At 48.4% G+C, this 25,445-nt stretch overlaps 1 protein-coding gene across 1 annotated transcript; it reads right to left on the bottom strand.

The window, feature by feature from the left end:
* On the bottom strand, positions 1-24,939 carry LOC139229086 (calglandulin-like). Its single transcript, XM_070860743.1, has 6 exons — positions 24,806-24,939; positions 24,355-24,403; positions 6,435-6,609; positions 3,632-3,776; positions 876-976; positions 1-146 (listed from the first exon to the last, which is right to left on the bottom strand). The coding sequence occupies exons 1-6, from the start codon at positions 24,937-24,939 to the stop codon at positions 100-102; spliced, it is 651 nt and encodes a 216-aa protein (XP_070716844.1). The 3' UTR covers positions 1-99.
* Positions 24,940-25,445: the final 506 nt, after the last annotated feature.

Genomic DNA, 25,445 nt, shown 5'->3' with positions numbered 1-25,445 from the left:
GTACACGGTCTGGATGGAAACGGTTGCCCATTGTGCGATTATCTGCTAGCTGTGGCTCGTGTGATTCACCCTCCGGTGGGAGTCCTCCTGCCGGAGAGTTTACTTGAGCAGTTTGAAGGATTCACCAGTCATCATGTCGACAAATTCTAGAAAAAGAGACAGGGTTTTTATGTCAGTCCAGCTGTATTTTCGCATCACGTGCTGGCCTGGTTCGCTCCAACAATTCCCAATCACCGACATATTGAGAGAATAGTTGACAAAGCATACAGGATCCTGGGCTTCACAAACAGGGGTATTGAGTACACAAGTAGAGAAGTTATACTGAACCTTTATAAAGCACTGGTTAGGCCACAACTGGTCACCACTTTGGGCAGGGTGGGAAGGTCCTCGACAGGGTGCAGAGGAGGTTTACCACAATGGGTCCCGGGATGAGGGAATTTAGCCACAAGGTCAGGTTGGAGAAGCTGGGGCAAAGGAGGTTGAGGGGAGATTTGATGGAGGTGTATAAGATTATGACGGGTTTGGATAAGGTAGACAGAGAAAGGCTGTTCCCATTAGCTGATGGTACCAGGACTAGGGGACACAAATTGAAGGTTTTGGGCAAGAGATACAGGGGGGGGTGAGGAAGAACGTTTTTACGCAGCGAGCGGTAATGACCTGGAACTCGCTGCCTACGAGGGAGGTGGAAGCAGACAATCAATGATCTCAGAAAGGACACTGGATAGGCACTTGAGAGAAATAAACTGGCAGGGCCATGGGGATAGAGCGGGGGAATGGGACTGACTGGATTGGTCCACAGAGAGCCGGCATAGACTCGATGGGCCGAATGGCCTCCTGCTGTGCCGGAATGACTCTACTTTGTGATATTGACTGACCTTGATAGTCAATTGTTCCATCACCATCTTTATCAGCTTCTTTCATCATGTGTTCTGCCTCTTCCTCATTCAGAGGCTCCCCTGCATTCATCAGGACATATCTTACATATAATAAAAGCAAATGCAAGGTTACCATTTTTGATTTACATTTTCGTACGTAATTCATTGAAAACAAACAATGTTTCCCAATGGTTCGGTTGCGGTCAAATAAAATCCGTGCTGTTCTGAGAGAATGCATTTACTGCGATCTCTGAGGCAGAATTTGGAGTGCAGCGTTTTAACTTTGGTGGAGAGAAGCCTTCCCCTCCCCTTCCCCCTTCCCCGTCCCAGCAAACACTTCACACTGTCCTGGACACGGTGAGCTGGGTTGGAGATGTAACGCTGCCCTCTACTGGCTTTCAACTCAAAAGAAAACTTGTTCTTTGCAACTTAACGACAGTTCTGGAAGATTTCATTGACACATTAGGGTTTGGCATTCTGTTCCTGGTCCAGCACTGTCAGAGCAAAGCACAGAAAGATCGAAAGACTTGCATTTATATAGCGCCTTTCACGACCACCGGACGTCTCGAAGCGCTTTACTGCCAATAAAGTACTTTTTTTGAAGTGTAGTCACATATCTGCAGCATGACTAAGACCGTCCATTTCCACCTCTCTAACATCGCCCGTCTCTGCCCCTGCCTCAGCTCATCTGCTGCTGAAGCCCTCATCCGTGCCTTTGTTACCTCCAGACTTGACTATTCCAACGCACTCCTGGCCGGCCTTCCTCATTCTACCCGACGTAAACTAGAGGTGATCCAAAACTCGGCTGCCTGTGTCCTAACTCGCACCGAGTCCCGCTCACCCATCACCCCCTGTGCTCACTGCCCCGTGTCCTAACTCACACCCAGTCCCGCTCACCCATCACCCCCTGTGCTCACTGCCCCGTGTCCTAACTCGCACCAAGTCCCGCTCACCCATCACCCCCTGTGCTCGCCGACCTACATTGGCTCCTGGTTAAACAACGCCTCGATTTCAAAATTCTCATCCTTGTTTACAAATCCCTCCATGGCCCTCGCCCCTCCCTATCTCTGTAATCTCCTCCAGCCCCACAACCCTCCGAGATGTCTGCGCTCCTCTAATTCTGCCCTCTTGAGTATCCCTGATTATAATCGCTCCACCATCGGTGGCTGTGCCTTCTGTTGCCTAGGCCCCAAGCTCTGGAACTCCCTCCCTAAACCTCTCCGCCTCGTTACCTCTCTCTCCTCCTTCAAGATGCTCCTTAAAACCTACCTCTGTGACCCTTTGGTCACCTGCCTTAATTTCGCCTTATGCGGCTCGGTAAATTTTTGTCTTATAATACTCCTGTGAAACATCTTGAGACATTTCACTGCGTTAAAAGCGCTATATAAATACAAGTTGTTGTTGTTGTAATGTAGGAAACACGGCAAACAATTTGCGCACAGCAAGCTCCCACAAACAGCAATGTGATAATGACCAGATAATCTGTTTTTAGTGATGTTGATTGAGGGATAAATATTGGCCCCAGGACACCGGGGATAACTCCCCTGCTCTTCTTCAAAATAGTGCATCTTTTACATCCACCTGAGAGAGCAGACAGGGCCTCGGTTTAATGTCTCATTCAAAAGACAGCACCTCCGACAGTGCGGCACTCCCTCAGTACTGCCCCTCGACAGTGCAGCACTCCCTCAGTACTGCCCCTCCGACAGTGCGGCGCTCCCTCAGTACTGCCCCTCGACAGTGCAGCACTCCCTCAGTACTGCCCCTCGACAGTGCAGCACTCCCTCAGTACTGACCCTCCGACAGTGCGGCACTCCCTCAGTACTGACCCTCCGACAGTGCAGCACTCCCTCAGTACTGCCCCTCGACAGTACAGCACTCCCTCAGTACTGACCCTCCGACAGTGCGGCACTCCCTCAGTACTGACCCTCCGACAGTGCAGCACTCCCTCAGTACTGCCCCTCCGACAGTGCGGCACTCCCTCAGTACTGACCCTCCGACAGTGCGGCACTCCCTCAGTACTGACCCTCCGACAGTGCAGCACTCCCTCAGTACTGCCCCTCCGACAGTGCGGCACTCCCTCAGTACTGACCCTCCGACAGTGCGGCACTCCCTCAGTACTGCCTCCAACAGTGCAGCACTCCCTCAGCATTGCCCCTCCGACAGTGCGGCACTCCCTCAGTACTGCCTCCGACAGTGCAGCACTCCCTCAGCATTGCCCCTCCGACAGTGTGGTGCTCCCTCAGTACTGCCCCTCCGACAGTGCAGCACTCCCTCAGCACTGCACTGGGAGCGTCAACCTATATTTTGGGCTCAAGTCTCTGGAGTGGGACTTGAGAAGGTGGTGGTGAGCCGCCCTCTTGAACCGCTGCAGTCCGTGTGGTGAAGGTGCTCCCACAGTGCTGTTAGGGAGGGAGTTCCAGGATTTTGATCCAGCGACAATGGCCCAAGTCAGGACGGTGTGTGACTGGGAGGGGAACGTGGAGATGGTGGTGTTCCCATGCACCTGCTGCCCTTGTCCTTGTCGGTGGCAGAGGTCGCGGGTTTGGGAGGTGATGCTGAAGAATTGATTTCCAAGTGCAATTGATATTTACGATTGGTAATAAACAAGTAGAACAGATTGCACAAAACCCACGGAGCACAAGTGACAGGAACCTACAAGTGCAGCTTTTAAACATCTTAAGGATAAATCTTTAAAGTGTAACTTCGAGCAGACCGCTTCTGTTGCCGGAACTGCTCGAGACAGAGTCGCGACTTACTTCAGGGTGTTCCACTCAATGTAGCCCTTCTTCTCTGGATCAAACACCAAGAACGCCTCCTTCAGCTCCTCATCCTGATTCTTTGATTTCTCGTTGTAATCAGCCATCAGGACCAGGAAGTTGTCGCAGTTAAAGATACCTTTCCCTGTCCGATAAACACCCAGAGCACATTGTCAACTATCATCTCTGCCACACCTGATAATAGGTTTATATTGAATGTTCCCTGTTACCTTTCAATGTAAATACCCAGAATATAAGGTCTCCTTGTTATTATATCATCCCATCATTGAAGGAAATTAACCTGCACTTTGAACCACATATCCATTCATTTTTTATGTAATGTTTCCTCTCCTGAAGGTTCTGACTCATGCCCTGGGGCGTTGCTCCAGGTGTCTCACCGAGCTGGCAACACATTTGAGACTGATCCTGTACTCAAATGGTGTGAAACTCTCACTCACTCACTCACACACACACTCACTGACACACTCACTCACACACACACACTCACACACACACTCACACTCACACACACACACACATACACACATTCACACACACGCAGACACTCTCAGACACATACACACTCACTCACTCACACACACACTCACTCACACACACACACACACACACACACACATTCACACACACGCAGACACTCTCAGACACATACACACTCACTCACTCACACACACACTCACTCACACACACACACTCACACACATACACACACAGACACTCACTCACTCACTCACACACACAGACACACTCACTCACTCACACACACACACACACACACAGACACACTCACTCACACACACACACACAGACACACTCACTCACTCACACACACACACACACACACACACACTCACTCACTCACACACACACACACAGACACACTCACTCACACACACACACACACAGACACACTCACTCACTCACACTCACACACACACACACACACACTCACTCACTCACACACACACACACTCACACACACACACACAGACACACACACTCACACACACACACACACACACACACTCACTCACTCACACACACACACTCACACACACACACACACACACACTCACACACACGCAGACACTCTCAGACACACACACACTCAGTATAAAAGTTGGGAAGTCCTGCTACAACTGTACAAGGTGTTGGTGAGACCACAGCTGGAGTACTGCGTACAGTTTTGGGGCTGAAATTGCCCACCGCTGGAACCGCGGTGCACCTACCCTGGTTTTGTTGGTTTTACCGGCGCGGTGGATGCCATGGCCTCTTCAGCGAAATTCCGTGCTTTTTTTTTCCCAGTGGACTGGAAGTCGGTTATAACGGGAGCGGAGGTAGATCGGTGAACGGAAGTTTGCACACTCGAGGGGCAGAGGTTGGAGGGCAGGCGGAGTGTCCGTCGCTGTCAGTCAGCGGCGTAGCGCTGATGATGTCATCACGACGCCATGTCACCACGTCTCTCGCCTTCACTTAAAGGGGAGAACCTGGGCAATTCTTTAGGTTCGGCTCACTGGGCCACCGGGGAGGGTTTCGGCCAGCGACCCGGTACAAAGAGGGGGTGCCAGGCTGCCTGTTGGCGTCACGGCCAAACCCGGGGGGCATAATTGTCGGCACGACCTGGCTGTCGGCCGACAAAAATAAGTTAGCGGCCGCGGCAGTGCGCCCTCCCCTTTACCAGGAGCCACACCGCCATTTTATCCACGCAGCGAACACAGGGCGCCAAGTAGCGGGAGCAAGATATTCTCAGTGGAACATCGGCAGTGCACGCTCTGATGATGCACTCAGGAGGGGTCGGCATCGGCGGGATGGGGGAGGGGGGGGTTAGGTCAACGCCGGGATACTGCAGGAGCGCAATTTTCAAAATGGCAGCATTGCATGAAAAATCGGCGGTCATTCCACTCCGCCACGTGATGCCAATTTCCGGCGGTAACAAGCCTGAAGGGAAGGGGCAATTTGGCCTCCGTATTTAAGGAGGAATATACTTGCATTGGATGCAGTTCACGAGGTTGATTCCTGAAGTGAAGGGGTTGTCTTATAAAGAAAGTTTGAGCAGGTTGGGCCTGTACTCATTGGGGTTTAGAAGACTTGAAGGAGATCTTATTGAAATGTGTAAGATTCTGAGGGGATTTGACAGGTAGATGCAGAGAGGATGTTTCCCCTCGTGGGGGAATCTAGAACCAGGGGTCATAGTTTCAGAATAAGGGACCGCCCATTTAAAACGGAGATGAGGAGGAATTTCTTCTCTCAGAGGGTTGTAAATCTGTGGAATTCTCTGCCCCAGAGAGCTGTGGAGGCTGGGTCATTGAATATATTTAAGAGGGAGATAGACAGATTTTTGAGCGATAAGGGAGTGAAGGGTTATGGGGAGCGGGCGGGGAAGTGGAGCTGAGGCCAAGATCAGATCCGCCATGATCTTATTGAATGGCGGAGCAGGCTCGAGGGGCCGAATGGCCAACACCTGCTCCTATTTCTGATGTTTTTATGTTCAGCCAGTCCCACTCCCCCGCCCTTTCCCCGTAGCCCTGCAAATGTCTTTCCTTCAGGAACTTATCCAACTCCCTTTTGAAAGCCACGATTGAGTCTGCCTCCACCACCCTCTCAGGCAGCGCATTCCAGATCCTAACCACTCGCTGCGTAAAAACGTTTTTCCTCATGTCGCCTTTGGTTCTTCTGCCAATCGCCTTATTTGTCGCTGGCTGTATTTCTGTGAGTGATGTTATTTCAGTAATGAACCAACCTTTCTCTGGACAGCGCAGCAGAACAAGACGAAAAAGTTTCTCACCGTCTTTATCAACATCCTTGGCCATCTGGTCCAAGTCCCGTTTGGTTACGTTGATGCCGACCAGACTCATGAGCTTGGCCAATTCCACTGTTTTCACCAATCCATTCCCTTCCTCATCGAACATCTCAAACACTCCCTTGTACTCAGCAAGGAGCTCGGGAGGCAGCACGTTCGGCTGTAAATGTCACATGTGGACGAAAAACGATTAGAAATAAAGAACCACATGTGATACAGGGGAGAAAAAGAAAGACTTGGCTTTCTATAGCGCCTTTCACGACCACCGGACATCTCAAAGCACTTTACAGCCAATGAAGTACTTTTTGGTGTGTAGTCACTGTTGTAATGTGGGAAATTCAGCAGCCAATTTGCGCACAGCAAGCTCCCACAAACAGCAATGTGATAATGACCAGATAATCTGTTTTTAGTGATGTTGATTGAGGGATCAATATTGGCCCCAGGACACCGGGGAGAACTCCCCTGCTCTTCTTCGAAATAGTGCCCTGGGATCTTTTACGTCCACCTGAGAGAGCAGACAGCGTCTCATCTGAAAGACAGCACTTGCAACAGTGCAGCACTCCCTCAGCACTGCCCTCCGACAGTGCAGTGCCCTTTCAGTACTGCCCCTCCGACAGTGCGGCGCTCCCTCAGTACTGCCCCTCCGACAGTGCGGCGCTCCCTCAGTACTGCCCCTCCGACAGTGCGGCGCTCCCTCAGTACTGCCCCTCCGACAGTGCGCCGCTCCCTCAGTACTGCCCCTCCGACAGTGCGGCGCTCCCTCAGTACTGCCCCTCCGACAGTGCGCCGCTCCCTCAGTACTGCCCCTCCGACAGTGCGGCGCTCCCTCAGTACTGCCCCTCCGACAGTGCAGCGCTCCCTCAGCACTGCCCCTCCGACAGTGCGGCGCACCCTCAGTACTGCCCCTATAACAGTACAGCACTCCCTCAGTACTGCCCCTCCGGCAGTACAGCACTCCCTCAGTACTTCCCCTCTAACAGTGCGGCACTCCCTCAGTACTGCCCCTCTGGCAGTACAGCACTCCCTCAGTACTGCCCCTCCGACAGTGCGGCACTCCCTTAGTACTGCCCCTCCGGCAGTACAGCACTCCCTCAGTACTGCCCCTCCGACAGTGCGGCGCTCCCTCAGTACTGCACTGGGAGTGTCAGCCGAGATTTTTGTGCTCAAGTCCCTGGAGTGGGACTTGAACCCACAACCTCCTGACTCAGAGGCGAGAGTGCGACAAACTGAGCCACGATGGACAGAATAGATAGTGAGGGAAGGAAATGAATTGCAGGGAAGGGGGGATGGTTGGTAAAGGGACAGAGCACTCACTTTTCGAATATCCGGAACTGCCTGCAGTGCAATTCCGGAATATACCAGAACAAACCAGGAGGCAGGGAAGAAGCAGGAAGCAGCATGGTTGGCGAGGGGTAGGAACAGAATGGATGGTGAGAGAGCAGACATGTTTATCTGCCATTCCATTACACCTTCACAGCAGTTTCAGTTATTCATTTTTTAATTTAATGATCACGAATAGCGTACTCAATAATGACAGCCCCATTTTGATTCGCTTGTTGAACATTAACGGCAATTTACCAAACTGATTCCAACTGCTTTTGGCCTCACAATTCTTTTAAAAGAAACTTTGGTTACAATGAAATGATTTTAATTCAGTCAGGCTGTATTAACTTGTTCAATGCATGGGTTCTTAGGATTTGCATTTTTATTTACATTATTATATTCCAAATATTCAGTTTGATTTTAGAAATGCATTCATAAAATTAATAATTTGTAACTGCTCTTTGGTTAGTAATCTGCAGGGTTTCTGGTTAGTAATCTGCAGGGTTTCTGGTTAGTAATCTGCAGGGTTACTGGTTAGTAATCTGCAGGGTTTCTGGTTAGTAATCTGCAGGGGTTACTGGTTAGTAATCTGCAGGGTTTCTGGTTAGTAATCTGCAGGGTTACTGGTTAGTAATCTGCAGGGTTACTGCCCCCTGGCAGCTGATGCCACGATCTCCCTCGGCCACTGATGCTGAACTCACTTGTAGTGACTGACTGTTGCCATGGCTGCGATCAGTTCACCAGCCCAGACCTTTCGGGACTGTCTGGATCATTACATAATGAAGCAGGGACCATCAGAGAGCAAGCTTCGATCTTTCACTGTGTCAGCTGTGGCTCAGTGGGCAGCACTCTTGCCTCTGAGTGAGAAGGTTGTGGGTTCAAGTCTGACTAGAGGACAAAATCTAGGCTGGCACTCCTGTGCAGTGTTGGAGGTACATAAGGAGCATGAGTAGGCCATTTGGCCCCACGAGCCTGCTCTACCATTTAATAAGATCATGGATGAGACATTAAACTGAGGCCCTGTCTGCTCTCCCAGGTGGATGTAAAAGATTCCATGGTACTATTTTGAAGGAGAGCAGGGGAGTTTTCCCTGGGGCCAATATTTATCACTAAAACAGATTATCTGATCATTATCGCATTGCTGTTTGTGGGAGCTTGCTGTGCGCAAAATTAGCTGCCGCATTTCCCACATTACATCAGTGACGACATTTCAAAAAGTACTTAATTGGCTGTAAAGCACTTTGGGGTGTTTTGTGATAGTCAAAGGCACTATATAAATGCAAGCCTAGCTTTCTTTGACTGTGTTGTTCTGTTTTAGACGTGTTTCTGCTAATCACTGAAAACTCATCACATTACATTTATTAACTTAACAAAAAATACTAACACTTTTCAACAGTTGTCAGCCCAGACTTATAGTTTTATCCACTGTGTCCATCATGTTGTGCATCATTTCACTTTGTCACCTCTCTCTCTCACTTGTACATTGTTAAAACTTAGATATTTGTGCATGGTGCAAAGTTTGGCAAAATTACTTTGCTGGGAGCAGACTCAATAATTTCATTGCAAAACAACAATGAAACACAAACTCACAGAGGAAACCTGGATCCCGAACTCAAAATAACACATTAAAAACCAATAGTTATGCAACACACATTTAGCCATTGAGACTACGTTCAGAAATGCCTGTTTCAATCAGATGTATAATACGAGGAAATTTCCAACTGTCCACTGCACTCACACAAAATATCAAAACCCTGTTCACGTTTTACTCACCATGTTTATGTAACTGTGGAACCGGTGCTCGGGATCAACCTCAGTCTGCCCAGCCACAAAACACACACATCTTTTACATTATTGAAGAGAGTAAGTCTATCAATGCCCAGTGGATTTGAAAGTTAAAGCTGCCTTTTATGGTTTGACAGAGAGTCTCATTGGATCCTATTTCTGGATGGTGCATATTCATTTTCTTATGTGGGTTCTCACTTAATAATTACCAAGTAATAGAAGACTAAATAGAATCATGCTAAAGTGCAGTTAGCATCAAAACTATCATTTCTTTGAGATAAAGTTGCAAATTTCGTATCAGGACGAAATATTTCTTTGGAATCTACGCTATCAGCTGATCTGTTGACGTTCATTCGCCATAGAAACTCTCTGCTTTCTCTTCACCCACAGCTCTCTTTCTTCTGAACTCCTTTTGGAGAAGTCCCTATTAAAACAAACTCCGAACTATCCCGTGTTGGGATTTATTTTGCAAATACCACCAACCGACTGTTTGGCAAGGCAGTAGCTCAATGCCACAACACCCAGGAACTGGGAGATCCCTCAGGTGCTGAAAGGCACGGATATATTTGGAAGTCTAGGAATCATAAGAAAATGATCTTAAAAAAAAATCTGTCTGGAAGGAGGTAGATTTAGCAACAGAGAACAAAAGGGGAAAATCGCAAATATTGCAAACCTGGAATAAAACCAATAGATGCTAGAAGTTCACAGCGGGGACATTAGCAACTCAGAACAGGTTAACATTTGAGGTAAAGACCTTCAGCAGCGCGAACAATGGTCTATAATGCGGACCAAGACAATGGTGACTTGGCAGAGGATCAGGTAAAGTTACAAAGAGACGGTTGTGTTAAATAGTCCGTGAACAGATGGTTAGAAAGTTGTGAAAAGCACTGATTTACCAAGGGCAGCTTGTGAAAAGATGTTAGAAAGAAAAAATATCACTAAAAGGTGAGTAGAATCGGTGGGAGTGAGGTGAAATATAAACGGGAAAGTTGACCAGGAATATGGAGCAGGCTGCCAAGGTGGAACATTCCAGGGCTTGGTGATTTAAATGGGCTAACACTTATCTTAACATAGCACAGAGAGCAATTTGGTTATATGCATGTTAAACAATCATATAGAAACATAGAAAATAGGTGCAGGAGTAGGCCATTCGGCCCTTTGAGCCTGCACCACCATTCAATAAGATCATGGCTGATCATTCCCTCAGTACCCCTTTCCTGCTTTCTCGCCATACCCCTTGATCCCTTTGGCCGTAAGGGCCACATCTAACTCCCGCTTGAATATATCCAACAAACTGGTCTCAACAACTTTCTGCAGAATTCCACAGGTTAACAACTCTCTGAGTGAAGAAGTTTCTCCTCATCTCAGTCCTAAATGGCTTACCCCTTATCCTTAGCCTGTGACCCCTGGTTCTGGAACGCCCCAGCAACGGGAACATTCTTCCCGCATCTAACCTGTCCAATCCCGTCAGCATTTTATATGTTTCTATGAGATCCCCTCTCATTCTTCTAAACTCCAGTGGATACAAGCCCAGTCGATCCAGTCTCTCCTCATATCTCAGTCCTGCCATTCCGGGAATCAGTCTGGTGAACCTTCGCTGCACTCCCTCAATAGCAAGAACGTCCTTCCTCAGATTAGGAGACCAAAACTGAACACAATATTCCAGGTGTAGCCTCACCAAGGTCCTGTACAACTGCAATAAGACCTCCCTGCTCCTATACTCAAATCCCCTAGCTATGAAGGCCAACATACCATTTGCTGCCTTCACCGCCTGCTGTACCTGCATGCCAACCTTCAATGACTGATGTACCATGACACCCAGGTCTCGTTGCACCTTTTCCTAATCTGTCACCATTCAGATAATATTCTGCCTTCGTGTTTTTGCCACCAAAGTGGATAACCTCACATTTATCCACATTATACTGCATCTGCCATGCATTTGCCCACTCACCTAACCTGTCCAATTCATCCTGCAGCCTCTTAGCGTCCTCCTCACAGCTCACACCGCCACCTAGCTTAGTATCATCTGCAAACTTGGAGATATTACATTCAATTCCTTCATCCAAATCATTGATGTATATTGTAAGGAGCTGGGGTCCCAGCACTGAGCCCTGCGGCACTCCACTGGTCACTGCCTGCCATTCTGAAAAGGACCCATTTATCCCGACTCTCTGCTTCCTGTCTGCCAACCAGTTCTCTATCCATGTCAGTATATTACCCCCAATACCATGTGCTTTAATTTTGCACAACAATCTCTTGTGTGGGGCCTTGTCAAAAGCTTTTTGAAAGTCCAAATACACCACATCCACTGGTTCTCCCTTGTCCACTCAACCCGTTACATCCTCAAAAAATTCTAGAAGATTTGTCAAGCATGATTTCCCCTTCATAAATCCATGCTGACTTGAACCGATCCTGTAATACTTTCCAAATGTGCTGCTGTTTCATCTTTAATAATTGATTCCAACATTTTCCCCACCACTGAAGTCAGGCTAACCGGTCTATAATTACCAGTTTTCTCTTTCCCTCCTTTTTTAAAAAGTGGTGTTACATTAGCTACCCTCCAGGCCATAGGAACTGATCCAGAGTCAATAGAATGTTGGAAAATGATCACCAATGTATCCACTATTTCTAGGGCCACTTCCTTAAGTACACTGGGATGCAGCCTGTCAGGCCCTGGGGATTTATCGGCCTTCAATCCCATCAATTTCCCTAACACAATTTCCCACGTAATAAGGATTTCCTTCAGTTCCTCCTTTTCACGAGCCCCTCGAGCCCCTAGTATTTCCGGAGTGAAGACAGATCCAAAGCATTTGTTCAATTGGTCTGCCATTTCTTTGTTCCCCATTATAAATTCACCTGAATCTGACTGCAAAGGACCTACGTTGGTCTTCACTAATCTTTTTCTCTTCACATATCTATAGAAGTTTTTGCAGTCAGTTTTTATGTTCCCTGCAAGCTTCCTCTCATACTCTATTTACCCCCTCCTAATTAGACCCTTTGTCCTCCTCTGCTGAATTCTAAATTTCTCCCAGTCCTCAGGTTTGCTGCTTTTTCTGGCCAATTTATAAGCCTCTTCCTTGGATTTAACGCTATCCCTAATTTCCCTTGTTAGCCACGGTTGAGCCACCTTCCCTGTTTTATTTTTACTCCAGACAGGGATGTACAATTGTTGTAGTTCATCCATGTGATCTTTAAATGTCTGCCATTGCCTATCCACTGTCAACCCTTTAAGTATCATTTTCCAGTCTATCCTAGCCCATTCACATCTCATACCATCGAAGTTACCTTTCCTTAAGTTCAGGACCCTAGTCTCTGAATTAACTGTGTCACTTTCCATCTTAATAAAGAATTCTACCATATTATGGCCACTCTTCCCCAAGGGGCCTCGCACAACAAGATTGCCAATTAGTCCTCTCTCATCACATGATACCCAGTCTAGGATGGCCAGCTCTCTGGTTGATTCCTCGACATATTGGTCTAGAAAACCATCCCTAATACACTCCAGGAAATCCTCCTCCACTGCATTGCTACCAGCTTGGTTAGCCCAATCTATATGTAAACTAAAGTTGCCCATGATAACTGCTGTACCTTTATTACACACATCCCTACCCTTACAGATTCCACATCATCCAAGCTAATGTCCTTCCTTATTATTGCATTAATTTCCTCTTTAACCAGCAACGCCACCCGCCTCCTTTTCCTTTCCGTCTATCCTTCCTGAATGTTGAATACCCCTGGATGTTGAGTTCCCAGCCTTGGTCACCCTGGAGCCATGTCTCAGGAATCCCAATTATATCATAATCATTAATATCTGCCTGCACAGTTAATTCATTCACCTTATTACAAATATTCCTCGCATTGAAGCACAGAGCCTTCAGGCTTGTCTTTTTAACACTCTTTGTCCCTTTAGAATTTTGCTGTAATGTGGCCCTTTTTGCTTTTTGCCTTGGGTTTCTCTGCCCTCCACTTTTATTATTCTCCTTTCTATCTTTTGCTTCTTCCCCCATTTTAATTCCCTCTGTCTCCCTGCATAGGTTCCCATCCCCCTGCAATATTAATTTAAACCTTCCCCAACAGCACGAGCAAACACTCCCCCAGGACATTGGTTCCCGTCCTGTCCAGGTGCCGACCGTCCGGTTTGTACTGGTCCCACTTCCCCAGAACCGGTTCCAATGTCCCAGGAATTTGAATCCCTCCCTCTTGCACCACTCTTCAAGCCACGTATTCATCTTAGCTATCCTGCGATTCCTACTCTGACTAGCACGTGGCACTTAGAAACATATAAAATAGGTGCAGGAGTAGGCCATTCGGCCCTTCGAGCCTGCACCGCCATTCAATAAGATCATGGCTGATCATTCCCTCAGTGCCCCTTTCCTGCTTTCTCTCCATACTCCTTGATCCCTTTAGCCATAAGGGCCACATCTAACTACCTTTTGAATATATCTAATGAACTGGCATCAACAACTCTCTGCGGTAGGGAATTCCACAGGTTAACAACTCTCTGAGTGAAGAGGTTTCTCCTCATCTCAGTCCTAAATGGCCTACCCCTTATCCTAAGACTGTGTCCCCTGGTTCTGGACTTCCCCAACATCGGGAACATTCTTCCCGCATTTAACCTGTCCAGTCCCGTCGGAATCTTATACGTTTCTATGAGATCCCCTCTCATCCTTCTAAACTCCAGCGTATAAAGGCCCAATTGATCCAGTCTCTCCTCATATGTCAGTCCTGCCATCCCGGGAATCAGTCGGGTGAACCTTCGCTGCATTCCCTCAATAGCAAATACGTTCTTCCTCAGATTAGGAGACTAAAACTGAACATAATATTCCAGGTGAGGTCTCACCAAGGCCCTGTACAACTGCAGTAAGACCTCCCTGCTCCCATACTCAATCCCCTCGCTATGAAGGCCAACATTCCAATTGCCTTCTTCACCGCCTGCTGTATCTGCATGCCAACTTTCAATGACTGATGAACCATGACACCCAGGTCTCGTTGCACCTCCCCTTTTCCTAATCTGCTGGCATTCAGATAATATTCTGCCTTCGTGTTTTTGCCTCCAAAGTGGATAACCTCACATTTATCCACATTATACTGCATCTTCCATTAATTTGTCCATTCATCTAACCTGTCCAAGTCACCCTGCAGCCTCTTAGCGTCCTCCTCACAGCTCACACCGCCACCCAGCTTAGTGTCATCTGCAAATTTGGTGATATTACCTTTAATTCCTTCATCTAAATCAGTAATGTATATTGTAAAGAGCTGGGGTCCCAGCACTGAGCCCTGCGGCACCCCACTAGTCACTGCCTGCCATTCTGAAAAGGACCCAGTTATCCCGACTCTCTGCTTCCTGTCTGCCAACCAGTTCTTTATCCACGTCAGTACATTACCCCCAATACCATGTGCTTTGATTTTGCACACCAATCTCTTGTGTGGGACCTTGTCAAAAGCCTTTTGAAAGTCCAAATACACCACATCCACTGGTTCTCCCTTGTCCACTCTGCTAGTTACATCCTCAAAAAATTCCAGAAGATTCGTCAAGCATGATTTCCCTTTCATAAATTCATGCTGACCTGAACCGATCCTGTCACTGCTTTCCAAATGTGCTGCTATTTCATCCTTAATGATTGATTCCAACATTTTCCCCACTACTGATGTCAGGCCAATCGGTCTATAATTACCCGCTTTCTCTCTCCCTCCTTTTTTAAAAAGTGATGTTACATTAGCTACCCTCCAGTCCATAGGAACTGATCTAGAGTCGATAGACTGTTGGAAAATGATCACCAATGCATCCACTATTTCTCGGGCCACTTCCTTAAGTACTCTGGGATGCAGACTATCAGGCCCCAGGGATTTATCGGCCTTCAATCCCATCAATTTCCCTAACACAATTTCCCGCCTAATAAGGATATCCTTCAGTTCTGCCTTCTCACTAGAACCTTGGTCCCCTAGTACATCCGGAAGGTTATTTGTGTCTTCCTTCGTGAAGACAGAACCAAAGTATTTGTTCAATTGGTCTGCCATTTCTTTGTTCTCCTTTATAAATTCACCTGAATCTGACTGCAAGGGACCTACATTTGTCTTCACTAATCTTTTTCTCTTCACATATCTAGAGAAGCTTTTGCAGTCAGTTTTTATGTTCCCGGCAAGCTTCCTCTCGTACTCTATTTTCCCTCTCTTAATTAAATCCTTAGTCCTCCTCTGCCGAATTCTTAGTTACTCCCAGTCTTCAGGTTTGCTGCTTTCTCTGGCCAATTTATATGCCTCTTCCTTGGATTTAACACTATCCTTAATTTCCCTTGTTAGCCACTGGTAGCAATCCTGAAATTACTACCTTTGAGGTCCTAGTTTTTAATTCAACTCCTAGCTCCCTAAATTCAGCTTGTAGGATCTCATCCCGCTTTTTACCTATATCGTTGGTACCTATATGCAGCACAACAACTGGCTGTTCACCTTCCCCCTCCGGAATGCCCTGCAGCCGCTCCGAGACATCCTTGACCCTTGCACCAGGGAGGCAATATACCATCCTGGAGTCTTGGTTGCGGCCGCAGAAACGCCTATCTATTCCTCTTACAATAGAATCTCCTACCACTATAGCTCTCCCACTCTTTTTCCTGCCCTCCTGTGCAGCAGAGCCAGCCATGGTGCTATGAACTTGGCTGCTGCTGCCTTTCCCTGGTGAGCCATCTCCCCCAACAATACCCAAAGCGGTATATCTGTTTTGGAGGGAGATGACCGCAGGGGACTCCTGCACTGCCTTCCTACTCCTGCTCTGCCTGATGGTCACCCTTTCCCTATCTGCCTTTTTAACCTTTACCTGCCGTGTGACCAACTAACTGAACGTGCTATCCACGACATCCTCAGCATCGTGCATGCTCCAGAGTGAATCCATCCGCAGCTCCAGTGCCGTCATGCGGTCTAACAGGAGCTGCAGCTGGACACACTTCCCACACATAGTCGTCAGGGACACTGGAAGCATCCCTGATTTCCCACATGGCACAGGAGGAGTATGACACAGGTCTGGGCTCTCCTGCCATGACTTAACCCTTAAAGTAACCTAATTTGGCAACAATGCCAAATGGCTCTTTCTGACAAGATAAGGAAAAAAGAAAAACTACTCACCAATCAACCAGCCAATCACTTACCCTCTTGGCTGTGACACCACATTTCATTTTCTTTTCATCAGGGGTCGGGGAGTCAGCAGTGGTGGGGAAAACAAGACAAAGCGACACCTCCCGCTCTCACTTGCCCAAACTCTCCCACTTACCAAACTCTTACCGTTGCATTTTGAGTTCCTATTGCACTCCGTGATATAGGATCAACAAGGATCATTACTTAGAGAAGAAAGAAAGAAAGTATGGACTCGGTAAATTAATGGGACTAAAGGCGGACAAGTCCCCTGGACTTGATGCCTTACATCCTAGGGTCTTAAAAGAAGTGGCTATAGAGATAGTGGATGCATTGGTTGTAATTTACCAAAAGTCCCTGGATTCTGGGGCGGTCCCAACAGATTGGAAAACTGCAAATGTAACACCCCTATTTAAAAAAGGAGGCAGACCGAAAGCAGGAAACTATAGACCAGTTAGCTTAACGTCTGCCGTTGGGAAAATGCTGGAGTCCATTATTAAGGAAGCAGTAGCGAGACATTTGGAAAAGCATAATTCAATCAAGCAGAGTCAGCATGGTTTATTGAAAGGGAAATCACGTTTGACAAATTTGCTGGAGTTCTTTGAGGATGTAACGAGCAGGGTGGATAAAGGGGAACCAGTGGATGTGGTTTATTTGGATTTCCAGAAGACATTCGATAAGGTGCCACATAAAAGGTTACGTGCTGTGTGCAAATTGTCTGCCGCGTTTCCCACATTACAGCAGTGACTACACTTCAAAAAATACTTCATTGGCTGTAAAGCGCTTTGAGAGGTCCTGTGGTTGTGAAAGGCGCTATAGAAATGCAAGTCTTTCTTTACTTTTTGAGGGTTTTTGGCACTTGAGTGTCACCAGGATGGTTATCCATGAGAAGCATCACAACCAGACTCACTGCTGCCTCACTTGCTGTCCATACCTGTCTACCTTGCGGCCTAGGTTACAGGGTCACACTAACGAGCGGGAACCCTGGCTGATTTATTGTTTTTGCTCACTAGCCCTGGGGTCCTGAGGGCCAGCCTTACTGCTGCCCAGGTGTCTCAGCAGAGCCTGGTGATGATTCCTGGGTCCTTCCTGCTGTGAGCGTCTCAGCACCATGCCGGGTCGTGCATCCATCAACCGAGCCACAGGAGGGGCGAGCATTGATAGATTTCTCACATCTTGCCTGCCACTGGACTGTTACATCTCAGTGCAGCTGACCGATGAGTTAACTAGTGTCAAAATACCGACTGTGCCGACGTGAGGCTAAATTCCAAAACAAAATGTGTGTCTATTCCCGCCGTGGTATTTCCCAGGCTGGCGGTTACAGTTACCCCGGCGATACTCTGCCAGGTGACGCCGGTGGCTGCTAACTTTTCATCACCGTCTCAAGCGCTCACGTCCATCACCGCTTCACAGTTTGTTCCTTTGCTGCTGCGTGTGAGCACTGAACATCTTAACACGTGAACATTTGCATTTTACTGGCTGTTATTGTACATGCCTGACATTGTACATTATTATCATATTTTATTTTCCAGGGTAAGGATGCAGAGCAGCAGTCATCATCATCATCATAGGCAGTCCCTCGGAACCGAGGAAGACTTGCTTCCGCTCCTGAGGTGAGTCCTTCGGTGGCTGAACAGTCCAATACGAGAACCACAGTCTCAGTCACAGGTGGGACAGACAGTGGTTGAGGGAAGGGGAGGGTGGGACTGGTTTGCCGCACGCTCCTTCCGCTGCCTGCGCTTGGTTTCTGCATGCTCTCGGCGATGAGACTCGAGGTGCTCAGCGCCCTCCCAGATGCACTTCCTCCACCTAGGGCGGTCTTTGGCCAGGGACTCCCGGGTGTCAGTGGGGTTGGTGCACTTTATCAGGGAGGCTTTGAGGGTGTCCTTGTAACGTTTCCTCTGCCCACCTTTGGCTCGTTTGCCGTGAAGGAGTTCCGAGTAGAGCGCTTGCTTTGGGAGTCTCGTGTCTGGCAAACGAACATGTGGCCTGCCCAGCGGAGCTGATCAAGTGTGGTCAGTGCTTCAATGCTGGGGATGTTGGTCTGGTCGAGGACGCTAACGTTGGTGCGTCTGTCCCCCCAGGGGATTTGTAGGATCTGGAGGAGACATCGTTGGTGGTATTTCTCCAGCAACTTGAGGTATCTACTGTACATGGTCCATGTATCTGAGCCATATAGTAGGGCGGGTATTACTACAGCCCTGTAGACCATGAGCTTGGTGGTAGATTTGAGGGCCTGGTCTTCAAGCACTCTTTTCCTCAGGCGGCCGAAGGCTGCACTGGCGCACTGGAGGCGGTGTTGAATCTCGTCGTCAATGTCTGCTCTTGTTGATAGGAGGCTTCCGAGATATGGGAAGTGGTCCACGTTGTCCAGGGCCACGCCGTGGATCTTGATGACTGGGGTGAGTGCTGTGCGGCGAGGACAGGCTGGTGGAGGACCTTTGTCTTACAGATGTTTAGTGTAAGGCCTATGTATTTGTACGGCTCAGTAAATACATTGACTATGATGCCAATAACATCATAGATGCATTGAAATTTACAGCACAGGACGCCATTCGGCCCATCGTGTCCATGCCGACCAACAAAGAGCTACCCAGCCTAATCCCACTTTCCAGCTCTTGGTCCGTAGCCCTGTAGGTTACGGCACTTCAAGTGCATATCCAAGTACTTCTTAAATGCAATGAGGGTTTCTGCCTCTACCACCCTTTCAGGCAGTGAATTCCAAACCCTACCTCCCTCTGAGTGAAAAGAATTCTCCTCAAATCCCCTCTAAACTTTCTACCAATTGCTTTAAATCTGTGCCCCCAGCTTATTGACCTCTCTGCTAAGGGAAATAGGTCCTTCTTATCCATTCTATCTAGGTCCCTCATAATTTTATACACCTCAATTAAATCTCTGCTAATAGGACAATCCCCCCATCCCAGGAATCAGTCTGGTGAACCTTTGTTGTGCTCCCTCTATGGCAAGTATATCCTTCCTTAGGTAAGGAGACCAAAACTGTGCACAATACTCCAGGTGTGGTCTCACCAGAGCCCTATATAATTGCAGTAAGATATCTTTACTCTTATACTCAAATCCCCTTGTAATAATGTGAGATAGTAAGTGGTACCGAAAAGTTAAATCTGGAATTTTTTTTTTAAGGACAAAGTTATGGAGCGTGCAGCAGGTAACAATTATTTGAGGCACCTGGGGATTATACTGCACGGTGCCCTGATAGGTCAAGACACCTGAAATGCTGCTTTTTTTAGATCCCACGGGTATGTTTGATAGGCTGTCCTGGTTGCAGCATGAATCTCACTGTACCTGCGTTCCTCTCTGTCTGTGGTCGGTGCCAGGTGCCACAAACCAGGGTTGCTGCAATGTGTGCACCTCACAGGTCTGTAGAGCTGATGGTCCGCGCGGAGGGGTTTCCTGTACGGGCTGCTCCTGCACACTCTCCACCTTGCCATCCTCGTCTGCCGTCCGGACACGCCATGGCGCACTATCTTGCCATCCGGAGAAGGCGGGGGTCCCCAATGGAGTACTCTCTACGCGGGAGTCCTCCCTCTATTTATTAGGGACATGGCCTGGAGGGTGTTGCACGGAGCAGTCCCTGCAATAAGTTTTTAAGTCGGTTCACGGGCTCCCAGGCCGCCAGTAATTTCTGCGGTCTGGAGGAGTCCGTGTTCCATGTGTATGTTCAGTGTGTGAGGTTGCAGCCCCTCTTCCAATATTTGAAGGGGCTGCTCCTCAAATTCTGGTTGCACTTCAGTCCCATGCTCCTGATCTTTGGGCACCCTGTGCGAAGGGGAGCGGGAAGGTCGAAAGGCCTCCTCGTAGGACTGCTCCTGGGCCTGGCCAAGGGGGCCATCAGCCGGTCCAGGCAGCAGGCGGTCGAGGGGGTCGTTCAGCCCGACTGCCTGCCTCTCTTCCGCGCCTACATCCGAGCCAGGGTGTCCCTGGAGATGGAGCACGCGGTGTCCACCGGGTACGCTCACGGCCTTCCGCGAGAGGTGGGCACCGGAGGGACTGGAGTGCATCATCACCCCCGGCAACCAAATTTTAATTTGATTTTAAATGTCTAAAGTTTAATTTGCTTAAGTTGTCGGTTCTAGTGCCCCCCCCCCCCCACTTTTAGCCAGGGGGCACTTGTATAATTTGTGTTTTTGTGCCCTCCCCTCAAAAAAACAAAAAAACAAGAGGGCACTTGAACATTTTTTGGAGTGTGCCCCCTTTAATCATAGAAACATAGAAACATAGAAAATAGGTGCAGGAGTAGGCCATTCAGCCCTTCTAGCCTGCACCGCCATTCAATGAGTTCATGGCTGAACATGCAACTTCAGTAACCCATTCCTGCTTTCTCACCATACCCCTTGATCCCCCGAGTAGTAAGGACTTCATCTAACTCCTTTTTGAATATATTTAGTGAATTGGCCTCAACAACTTTCTGTGGTAGAGAATTCCACAGGTTCACCACTCTCTGGGTGAAGAAATTCCTCCTCATCTCGGTCCTAAATGGCTTCCCCCTTATCCTTAGACTGTGTCCCCTGGTTCTGGACTTCCCCAACATTGGGAACATTCTTCCTGCATCTATCCTGTCTAAACCCGTCAGAATTTTAAACGTTTCTATGAGGTCCCCTCTCATTCTTCTGAACTCCAGTGAATACAAGCCCAGTTGATCCAGTCTTTCTTGATAGGTCAGTCCCGCCATCCCGGGAATCAGTCTGGTGAACCTTCGCTGCACTCCCTCAATAGCAAGAATGTCCTTCCTCAGGTTAGGAGACCAAAACTGTACACAATACTCCAGGTGTGGCCTCACCAAGGCCCTGTACAACTGTAGCAACACCTCCCTGCCCCTGTACTCAAATCCCCTCGCTATGAAGGCCAACATGCCATTTGCTTTCTTAACCGCCTGCTGTACCTGCATGCCAACCTTCAATGACTGATGTACCATGACACCCAGGTCTCGTTGCACCTCCCCTTTTCCTAATCTGTCACCATTCAGATAATAGTCTGTCTCTCTGTTTTTACCATCAAAGTGGATAACCTCACATTTATCCACATTATACTTCATCTGCCATGCATTTGCCCACTCACCTAACCTATCCAAGTCGGGGGGCACTTGATTTAATTATTTATTGTTTTACAGATGCAGCGAAAATAGTTGTAGAGCTGTTGCACTGGGAGTGGCTTAGCCAGTCACGTGATGTTCACAGGACTCAGTAAAACCCCAGCCAGTTGGGTTCGGGGGATCCACGATGAGGTATGCAGTTGTGAGCCTGGGTGGATGAACTGGTAATGTGTCGTGCGATTGTTAAATCTTTGTTAAAAACCAACTAATTCTTAATAGCAATGTGTTGTTATGAATTCTTAAGCAAAGAGCCCATGGAGCAAATACATTTCAGTTGCAAAGTACAAGAGTAATCCTCTGCTCTCCCTTTCCCTTCAAATCAGGGTGACACATGCCAGCCCTATAGTGAAAGCATCATGAGTGCTGTCGGAGAAACGGGCATTATTCTGTGATGGGCACAGAGGATTAAAACACGTTCAGTTCGAATGGGGGCAACATTGTGCACAGGGGCACTGTCGGTGTGTTTGTTACCCCCGGACCCATGGGGCATCACTGTGGCAACAATCAATGTCAGGAAGAAAGGCTGGATGCAACTGAGAAACAAAACGCTAAAAATAAATACTCAGCGGGTCGGGCACCATCTGTGGAGAGAGAAACCGAGCTAACGTCTCAGGTCGATGACCTTTCAGCAGAACTGGGAAAAGTTAGAGATGTAACAGATTTTAAGCAAGTACAGGGGCAGGGACAGAGGGGAGAGGACGAAAGAACAAAAGGGAAGGTCTGTGATAGGGTGGAAGGCAGGAGAGATTCGAGACAAAGGGATGATGGCGTGAGGCTTGAGGAGATGGTAATGGGACACGTAAAGGAACAAAAGATGGGTCTAGAGGGGGTGTAAATGGGAATGGCAGAATCATCAACAGCTGCCGTGGGGGGAAAATGTGGGCAGCAGTCACGGTCTGAAATTGTTGAACTGGATGTTGAGTCCGGGAGGCTGTAAAGTGCCCAAACGAAAGATGAGATGCTGTTCCTGAGGCTTGAGCTGAGCTTCATTGGAACAGTCAAAAGAAACGACCTGCTTTAACTCCTTGTATCAAAAGAAAAAATAGTCTTTGAGATTGTTGCACACATCACCTGGTATCGTCTGTCCCTTCCCTTCCCCCAACCATAACTCAGAAAGTTGGGTCCGGCTGAAACCTCGGCCTGTTGGTCCCAGGAGCCAGATTGGAAACAGGTGGCCACTCTTCCCAAGTGCGCAGTAACACACCAGCACACCAAATAAGGCAAATGATTAGAGAACATTTATTTAAATCGTCTCCAGAGGGTATTTCACATTCTGGACCTTTATAACCCTGCATCGCTAACTTTCGATGCTGATTCTGTGTTTATTTAAATACTTTATGACATAACAGAAGTATTGACTAAAAGGTTAAGTTTAGCATGGAGCATAACTGCAGTGACACAAGAACTCTGCGAATAAAAAGTACACCCTGCCCAGAACTGGGGCAAATTATAATTACATCAGCAAGCTGGGCAGTACAAAAGAAAGACTTGCATTTATATAGCGCCTTTCACGATCACCAGATGTCTCAAAGCGCTTTACAGCCAATTAAGCACTTTTTGGAGTGTAGTCACTGTTGTAATGTGGGAAACGCAGCAGCCAATTTGCACACAGCAAGCTCCCACAAACGGCAATGTGATAATGACCAGATAGTCTGTTTTAGTGACGTTAATTGAAGGATAAATATTGGCCCCAGGACACCGGGGATAACTCCCCTGCTCTTCTTCAAAATAGTGCCTTGGTATCTTTCACATCCACCTGAGAGAGCGGACAGGGCCTCAGTTTAACATCTCATCTGAAAGACGGCACCTCCGACAGTGCAGCACTCCCTCAGTACTGCCCCTCTGACAGTGCAGCACTCCCTCAGTACTGCCCCTCTGACAGTGCAGCACTCCCTCAGTACTGCCCCTCCGACAGTGCGGCGCTCCCTCAGTACTGCCCCTCCGACAGTGCGGCACTCCCTCAGTACTGCCCCTCCGACAGTGCGCCACTCCCTCAGTACTGCCCCTCCGACAGTGCGGCACTCCCTCAGTACTGCCCCTCCGACAGTGCGGCACTCCCTCAGTACTGCCCCTCTGACAGTGCAGCATTCCCTCAGTACTGCCCCTCCAACAGTGCGGCACTCCCTCAGTACTGCCCCTCCGGCAGTACAGCACTCCCTCAGTATTGCCCCTCCGGCAGTACAGCACTCCCTCACCGACAGTGCGGCACTCCCTCAGCACTGCACTGGGAGTGTCAGCCTAGATTTTTGTGCTCAAGTCCCTGGAGTGGGACTTGAACCCACAACCTTCTGACTCAGAGGCGAGTGTGCTGCCCACTGAGCCCCGGCTGACACTAACTCATAACCTTAATTATTAGTGGCACTGCAGATCGGTATCTAGATTCAGGAGCGGTGTCTCATGTGGAGCACATAGGGATGAACTGAAGCTTCCAATTGCTAATAAACAATGTTATCAAAGATGTCTTAAAAGGTCAGCATTGTCTTGGCTCAGTTAGATGCATTCTCACCGCTGGATCAAACAGAATCTCTCTTCGTTGATATTTTTCAATCAACATAAGGAGATTACCTGGTCATTTATCCCATCGCTGTCGGTTGGGATTGGCTCTTCTTTTTGCCTAGGACAACAACAACTTATAGTTATATAGCGTCTTTGACATCGCAAGTCACTGCACGTCAAACGATAAATCTACGTGAAGCATCTCGAAATGTTTCTGCCTGGAAGATGCTATATAAATGCAAATATTATTTGTTTTTATTGCAGGAAAATGTTGTTGAAACTAAATTGCACTTTGCATCTCCAGCATCTGAGCCTGTCTTCAAAAGCAATAAAGAATAATTTAAAGCCTTTTATATTTGGTGTTCCTTTAATTTGTTGAATGGGAGATCAAAGCCCTTGTGTTTGCGAAACCCCCTCCCTCCCTCCGACTCCCTGGAGGCGGTGTTCTGCCTCTGGTTTCCCTTTCCAGAAGGTGGTGTAACCTCCATCTTGTTCCTTGAGCTGGCCTTCCCCTGCCCACCGGGTCTTGCTTAGGGCGGCGATGTCGACATCGAAGCGTCTAAGTTCCCGGGCAACCATGGCGGTGCATTGTTCCGGTCTGTCGCGGTTGGGGTTGTCCATGAGGGTCCTGACGTTCCAGGTCCTGAACTTCATATTGAAGGGTGGAAGATGACTGTGCGCGAGTTCTTTTAACGTGGGGTGGCCGTTGCACACCAACTACCACACGGGCTTAGCTGAGCAAGGTCTTGGTCCAGTGGTAAGGGGGTCTAAGACGTCTGGAGACCAGGCACTGCTGTGTGGGCCAAGTTGCCTACGGCGAGATGCGGGCCGTAAGCTTGCCGCTGGGCTTGCGTTTGCACAGCAGCAGAATCGGGAGCTGCTTGTACATTCTGCGAGTCTCGGGCCAATGCACAGCAGCCCAAACATCTACGCCGGATTTCTCAGAGTGAATGGCCAGGAAGAGCGAGTAAAAGCTGGGTGCAATGTGAAAGCATCCTTAGAACGTCTTTTAAGGGATGATGGGCCGGCATTTTCCGCCTACGGCGGGCGATGTGAAAGTGTTCACCGCTGGTCCTCGAGGTCAGCTTCGCACAAAGATCTCGCGATCTCTGCGTCGAGAACTTTGTTTGTTCTGCCGCGTAATTCAAATCGACGGACAT

This window comes from Pristiophorus japonicus, chromosome 18, assembly GCF_044704955.1.
Source record: "Pristiophorus japonicus isolate sPriJap1 chromosome 18, sPriJap1.hap1, whole genome shotgun sequence".
Taxonomy (NCBI): Eukaryota; Metazoa; Chordata; class Chondrichthyes; family Pristiophoridae; genus Pristiophorus; species Pristiophorus japonicus.
Note: the sequence above shows the minus strand (reverse complement) of the source record. Positions and strands in the feature narration are given on the sequence as shown.